Raw genomic sequence first — 6,842 nt, forward strand, 5'->3', positions numbered from 1 at the left:
TATATGCATATCAAAACTTGTCCATAAAAAAAAGTCGATGAATGTGTTTTATGTGTATAATTATTATTAAAAAAAAATGTTCCCTTTAATCCTAATAAGTCTTCGAATATATTCTAAGCATTTAATTGTATATAAATATGTGATAAATATATATATAAATAAATAAATATATATATGTACATATAAGTATAAATTACAAGTGTTTTTTCTGGGAGTGGGGGGGAAGTTTTTTTTTTACATGAAAACGCAAAATTTTTTTTTATATTTTTATTTTATAGTAGAAAGTTGCGTCTACAATATAATTTCTTCTTTTTTTAAATACAAAAATGAACGATCTTTGTGTAAAAGTTTGTAACAATTCTAACTTTTAATCTTTATCCAGTTCTCTCTTTACGCCGACTGTGAAATCAAAAAGATTTTCATTTAAAATCTCACCATCGGTGTCGATGAAATAATAAAAACGTTTTCCTTTAATATTCAATGGTAGAGTATTTCTGTATTTTCTTGAAGCTTTACAACTCATCTGAAAAAAATTATTAACGAAAAATTGAAAATTAAAAGTGTTTTTTTAAATATGACATTCCATAAACTAAATTAAAAAAATTTTTTTTTTAAAAACTGTTTAATATTAGGTAATATTAATTTTTAAAAAATTTATTAACATACATTTTCGAGTGATTCGGTGAATACTTGTCGTCTAGGATTTAAATGGTAAGTAACGAATGTCACCTCTTTACCTCCCTTGTGTAAAATAATGCGTCTTATTGTTCTCCCAGCGAAAAACACAATTAGTACAAAAATCATTGGACCTATTCAAGGAAAAGAAAAAAATTTAATTAATAGAGATAATTATTTATTCATAACTATATACAAAAATGTATAGTTATAAAATTTATACGACAAAAAAATAATATTCTTTTTTCTTTAAAGCACTTACCAAAAATACAACCAATAGCAATGGTGAGAAGACTAATGGGATGTTCATTGATTTTTTCTTTCCAACTTTTGGCTTTATCAAATAAATCCTGACAATATGTGTCATATATATTGGTTACCATCGAATACATACCAAACAATTGAATGAAAGCAAATGATATTACAACCGTATAGGCCACTGGTCGTTCAAAATTAAATATGAGAACATTATTTAGAATTTTATTTGAATAATCCATTTCCGCCTTTTGACATTTTTCTTCAACTTTAGACGCTTTTTTCCATCTGTAAATTGAAATAATTTTGGTTTTAAAAATAAATAACAACTCTTTCTTCACCGGTTAATAAACGCAGTATATTTCTTCAGTATTAATAAACGCAGTACATTTCTTCACTGTTAATAAACGCAGTATATTTCTTCACTGTTAATAAACGCAGTATATTTCTTCAGTGTTATTAAAAAAGTATATTTCTTCACCATTAATAAGAAGTATAAAGAAATATTACTTAATAGCAACTAAAAAGTAATTAATTTTTAAATATATGAATTTCCCTATTTTTATTATATTTGGAAAATAATTTATATATTACTAAATAATAACGGGTTGTCGATTAAAAATTGTTATAAATAAATTCATTTATTCAAATTAAACCTAATAGAAATTTCTAAATTTTAATTTAAAGAAATTTTTCATTTGCAAACATTTTCTTAAAATTTAAAAAAAGTTTTGTTTCAAAATATTTTAAAATATAATTAATTTGATTTGTTAATAACAGATTAAATAAAGATTAAAACGAGAAATGAAAAAATTGTTCAATATCGACGTGACACGTGCTGCCATCTTTGAAAGAAGCTAATAATTTGAAGGAAAGAAGAAGAAGAATAGAGAGAGAGAAGATAGGTTAACCACTGCCCTCTCTGGACGATTCTAAAAACCTTTGGAAAGAAGAATAGAAGATTAGTCAACCGCTGTCCTCTCTCGGAAATCCAAAGAAGCTTAAAAGAAAAATAAATTGAAGGTAAGCCAACTCCCTGTAAATTAATGAAAATTTCCACTAATAAACAAACGTGAAGTAAATAATTATAAAATAAAAGAAAGGTTTACAATTTAGAAAATGCATATTTTTGGAAAATTAATTTTTTAAAAAATTAATTTTTAGAAAATTAAATTTTAGAAAATTAATTTTTAGATGACTACAATTTTATTACCTCGTGAATTTTATTTGTCTCTGACTTGAAGTAAAAAATGATCTTGAATTTTGTTGAATTACTTGTGAATGTGGTCTTCTTATAACACATTTTTCTAATAAATTTTTAAACACTGAAGTTCCGGTAGAAGCATATTTTAATTGAAGAGTATTTCTAAAAACAAGACTTGACATAAACATTATGTTCTTAATCGAAAATAATCTTGAAATTACAATCACTAACAACTTGTTAAAATTAAAACACTTTTTCTAACTTCTATTTTTAAACATTGTATACACTTTCTGTTTTTTTAAATATATAATTAGTAAAAAATTTTCTCCTCTTGTGTTTATCGTGTTTTTAACAAAATTTAAGGTTAAGTTTCGCACTGTCGGTGAGGTTGGTGCTTATACCATTGGCCGGCAAGTAGTAAGAATAAAAAACAATAATAATTTCTTTATTTGATAATTTATTATTATTTTTACTGCTTTTGTACAATTTGATATGTTCTTAAATAAAAAATTTAAAAAATTATTTAAAGTTTGATATTGCATTGCGTTGAGCGTAAGGTTCGTTTTTAAAATAATTACCTGACTTATACATCAACTTTGGTTATAGTAACTCCTGACGTCCTGACCTAACCTTTAAATAACCATTTAAAGGGAAAATCAGTCAAACGATTTAAACTTCAAAATTGTTCAAAATAAAAGTATTAAAATGTATTAATAATTAATATTATTATTAATATTATTGAAAAATAATGGGAAAACCAAAGGATTTAAGTACTGATGAAGATCTTAATGCAGGTGAGTTTTAATTTTTAATTTTTAACAAAATTTTGAGTTTGATGCTTTAGAATCATTTATTTTACAGATCCTAGTCTCGTATTGTTACAAAAGAAGCACAAAAAACATAAACATAAGAAACATAAAAAGAAGAAATTATCAATGGACAATACTTCATTTTTGGATATAAATGTGGATTTGGAGAAGAAGAAACCCTTTAAAGTGAAAAAGAAGGAGGACGAAAAAAGGTATAGATTTATAATTTTATACAATAAATATTAATTACACTGATAGAAAAATCTGTATTTAATTTAATATAAAAGTGTGTCAATTAAATACGCAACACGATTGTTGAAATTTTAGAAGCAAAAATTGGTTAAAATTATTTTTTTAACTGTTTGGTGTTCGTATTAGATATTTAGGTTATGTTTACTAAATGTCCTATTACGTACAAATATATTATATTATATTATATTTTATATTATATTATATTAAGTGCGAATCGTGATATATTAACAATGATTTTAAAAATAATTAAATCTTAAATTCTTTCTCAGCGTCGATAAATTACGTGAAAAGGCAAAAATGCCCACGTTAAATATTGCCGGTCCAAGTACATCGACATCACCAAAAGTGCCAACAAAAAAGAAAGTGCCAAGAAACAATAAAGGAAAGGACAGTGGCACTAGCAGTGAAGAAGAAAGATGGCTAGATGCGATTGAATCCGGTAAATTAGAAGAGGTTTGTAGATTTTAAATAAAAGAAAAGTTTCAGTTTGAAATTTCGTATAAACGAGATGATATTAAAAATATCGACATTTACAGCTTTAATTTGAAAAAATAAGAATTTTTAAAATAAATTTTAATTTTAATATATCGGCGTAATTAATAGACGACTTTTCAAATTAGGTGGATGATGAACTTAAGAAAATAAAGCCAAAAGATCCAAAATTGATGACAGCTCGTCAACGAGCAATGTTCGAGAGAAAAACAGACGCAGAACCAAATTCCAGTGTTGAACAACTTGTATCCCTACCAACGGGTTACAAGGAAAAAGTAATGACTGCCGAGGCAATACAAAAAGCTGCACTGAAATCATTAAAACGTAAACAATTGGCTGATGAAAAACGAGAGAAAGATAAGGTTTGAATTTAAATTTCAAAAGAAAAACCTTTTTGCCTTTATTATTTTTCAAAATGAAACACACATTTTATTGCAGAAAAAAACAATGGAGCGACTTTTAAAGAAACAAGAGTCAAAGGCGTCAAAAATTATCGGCAAAGGTAAACCGTCCAGGCGTCAAGTTCCATTAGTCACCTATAGATTGACTCTAGAAGGAAGTTCAATATCAATGCCATTGGGAGAAGATTTTCCTCTACATCAAATGAAGGAGTAAGTAAATATTATAAAAAAATTTCTCTATTTTCTAAAATAATTTGTTTTCCTTTCAGATCGGAACCACCTCCAATCGTCACTTGTGGAATGCCTCATTGTACAAAAATTAAAAAATATTCATGCTCGAAGACTGGAATTCCATTGTGCAGTTTGCAGTGTTACAAATCAAACTTAATAGCAATATTATCGTAGAATTTAAGTAAATGAACGTCGAATTTATTATTTATTGTTATGATAATACTCTATGTTTAATATTAAGTTACACATGAATAAACTATTTCTTTAAAGAAATGGTTTAGGCGAAAATTCATTTTTTCAGGTTTTATTTTCAGTTTATAGATTTGAGTTCAAGTGATCCGGCATTCAGAGTAATCATTTTATTTTCAGTAAAAATTCAACAGTCCTGTTTTAATAGACAAAATAAAACATTTAAGGACATCAGAGACCTATTATTGCACAATCAAGTGATCGTTGAGTCAAGTGATCCAACGTTCAGGGTAATCATTTTATTTTGAAAAAAAATTCGACAGTCCTGTTTTAATAAACACAGGGCTCGAACTAGGTCCTTAAATGTTCGTAAATTTGCTTCAAGTCCGTAAAAGTCAGTTTTTTGAAAAAAGGTCCGTAAAGACCGTAATTTGATAGAAAAAGGACGAAAAGTTCGTAAATTGTACGATATAATTTGAAGAATCTTAGAGAAATTGCAAAAATTCGATTATTTTCAAAAGTAATAAAATTTTTCGCAAAAATTCCAATTATTTAAAAAAATAATAAAATTCTTGTTCAAAATTCAATTATTTTCAGAAATTTTAATAAAATTCTTGGCAAAATTACAATTATTTTCAAAAAATTTCCTCATTTCAATGATTTTTAATATCTACTACGTTAATAAAATTTTCCAGAAGAATTCAATTATTTAAAAAAATTTTAACAAACTTCTACGCAAACATTTTAATTTTTCTCATAAAATAATAAAAATTTCACAGGAATTCAATTATTTACAAAAAATTTTTTATAGATTTCTTCTAAATAATTCAATTATTTTCAGAAATAATAAAACTCATTGCAGAATTTCAATTATTTTTAATACAATTTTAATGTAATTCCTCGAAAAGTGTAATATTATTCTTAAATTTTTTATTAAAATTCATCAAAAGAATTCAATTATTCAATAAATTATTTTTTTTTTATTTATATAAATGAATAAAAAATTAGTTTAAGTTAAAATTTTAAATAATAATTGAATATTAAAAGCATTATAGCATAAATTTTCAGAAATAATTGAATTTTGAAAAGGTTTTATATTAAAATCTTTCAAAACTTTGAATTTTTCATCCTGTTAATTAACAATTCTGTAGAAGAATTAATTTTTTTGAAAAAGTTTATTTCAAATTTATTTTTAATTGAAGAATTTCCAAATAATTGAAATTTTATAAAATTGAATCGTAAATAAATGAATTTAAAAATTCTCAAAGAACTTTTTCAAAAATTATTAAAATTAATAGATTTATAGAAGAATTTTAGTTAAAAACACATTAAAAAAAATTTAATTTTGGAGAAATTACAAATTATTTCAGAAATTTAATTATTTTCAAGAGTAATAAAATTCTACGCAGAAAAATTATGTTAAAAAAATAAAAAAAATTCTTTTTAGGAATTCAATTAATTTCATAAATAATAAACTCATCGGAGAATTTCAATTATTTTTTAATATTTTAATACAATTTTAATCGAATTTCACGAAAAATATAATTATTCTTAAAAATTTTTATTAAAATTCCTCAAAAGAATTCAATTATTTAAAACTTTGTGATAAAATTTTATATTAGAATTCAATTATAAGAATATTCAATTATTCAATAAATTATTTATTTTGTATTTAAATAATTGAATTCCAGTAGAATATTAATAAAATTCTTCGCTGAAATTCAATTACGTTTAAAAATTTTTTTGAATTCTCGTCAAAATTCAAATTATTTTTAGAAATAACAAAATTTTTCTCTGACATTCAATTATTTTCAAAAATTTTAATACAATTCTTGGCAAAATTTCAATTATTTTTAAAAATTTTCCTCAATTCAATGATTTTTAATATTTACTATTTTAATCAAATTTTCCAAAAGAATTGAATTATTTAAAAACGTTTTAATAAAATTCTATGTAAACATTTCATTATTTTCATAAAATAATTAAAATTTCACAGGAATTCAATTATTTACAAATTTTTTATAGATTTCTTCTAAATAATTCAATTATTTTTATAAACATATTAAAATTTTTATAAAGATTCAATTATTTGCGTAAATACTAAAATTTTTTTTTAGGAACCCAATAATTTTCATTAATAATAAACTCATCGCAGAATTTCAATTATTTTTTAATACAATTTTAATTGAATTTCTCGAAAAATTCAATTATTCCAAAAAATTTTATTAAAATTCGTCAAAAGAATTCAATTATTTAAAAATTTGTTGATAAAATTTTTTATGAGAATTGAACTTTAAGAAACATTCAATTATTCAATAAATTATTTATTTCTGT

General features: G+C 23.3%; 2 protein-coding genes across 2 annotated transcripts; one reads left to right on the forward strand and one right to left on the reverse strand.

Moving 5' to 3' along the window:
- Nucleotides 1–265: 265 nt before the first annotated feature.
- Nucleotides 266–2,383, reverse strand: LOC122498683. The gene is made up of 4 exons (XM_043606535.1): nucleotides 2,144–2,383; nucleotides 938–1,218; nucleotides 667–809; nucleotides 266–523 (listed from the first exon to the last, which is right to left on the reverse strand). Exons 1-4 carry the CDS (start codon nucleotides 2,320–2,322, stop codon nucleotides 368–370), a joined length of 759 nt encoding a protein of 252 aa, XP_043462470.1. The 5' UTR covers nucleotides 2,323–2,383; the 3' UTR covers nucleotides 266–367.
- Nucleotides 2,384–2,389: 6 nt separating this feature from the next.
- LOC122498681 (INO80 complex subunit B) lies at nucleotides 2,390–4,592 on the forward strand. The gene is made up of 7 exons (XM_043606534.1): nucleotides 2,390–2,551; nucleotides 2,741–2,928; nucleotides 2,996–3,155; nucleotides 3,465–3,648; nucleotides 3,816–4,049; nucleotides 4,126–4,298; nucleotides 4,358–4,592. Exons 2-7 carry the CDS (start codon nucleotides 2,883–2,885, stop codon nucleotides 4,491–4,493), a joined length of 933 nt encoding a protein of 310 aa, XP_043462469.1. The 5' UTR covers nucleotides 2,390–2,551; nucleotides 2,741–2,882; the 3' UTR covers nucleotides 4,494–4,592.
- The last annotated feature ends 2,250 nt before the right edge of the window (nucleotides 4,593–6,842 follow it).

Source organism: Leptopilina heterotoma, unplaced genomic scaffold, assembly GCF_015476425.1.
Source record: "Leptopilina heterotoma isolate Lh14 unplaced genomic scaffold, ASM1547642v1 Lhet_157, whole genome shotgun sequence".
NCBI lineage: Eukaryota > Metazoa > Arthropoda > Insecta > Hymenoptera > Figitidae > Leptopilina > Leptopilina heterotoma.

Excerpts from the sequence above, each read along its gene's own strand:
- LOC122498681 (XM_043606534.1), top strand. The coding sequence starts at position 2,883 with ATGGGAAAACCAAAGGATTTAAGTACTGATGAAGATCTTAATGCAG. Across the intron at positions 2,929-2,995 it reads TGATGAAGATCTTAATGCAG|ATCCTAGTCTCGTATTGTTA; the intron begins GTGAGTTTTAAT and ends TTTATTTTACAG. Across the intron at positions 4,299-4,357 it reads CCTCTACATCAAATGAAGGA|ATCGGAACCACCTCCAATCG; the intron begins GTAAGTAAATAT and ends TTTTCCTTTCAG.
- LOC122498683 (XM_043606535.1), bottom strand. The coding sequence starts at position 2,322 with ATGTTTATGTCAAGTCTTGTTTTTAGAAATACTCTTCAATTAAAATAT. Across the intron at positions 1,219-2,143 it reads AGACAAATAAAATTCACGAG|ATGGAAAAAAGCGTCTAAAG; the intron begins GTAATAAAATTG and ends TTCAATTTACAG. Across the intron at positions 810-937 it reads TGCTATTGGTTGTATTTTTG|GTCCAATGATTTTTGTACTA; the intron begins GTAAGTGCTTTA and ends TTCCTTGAATAG.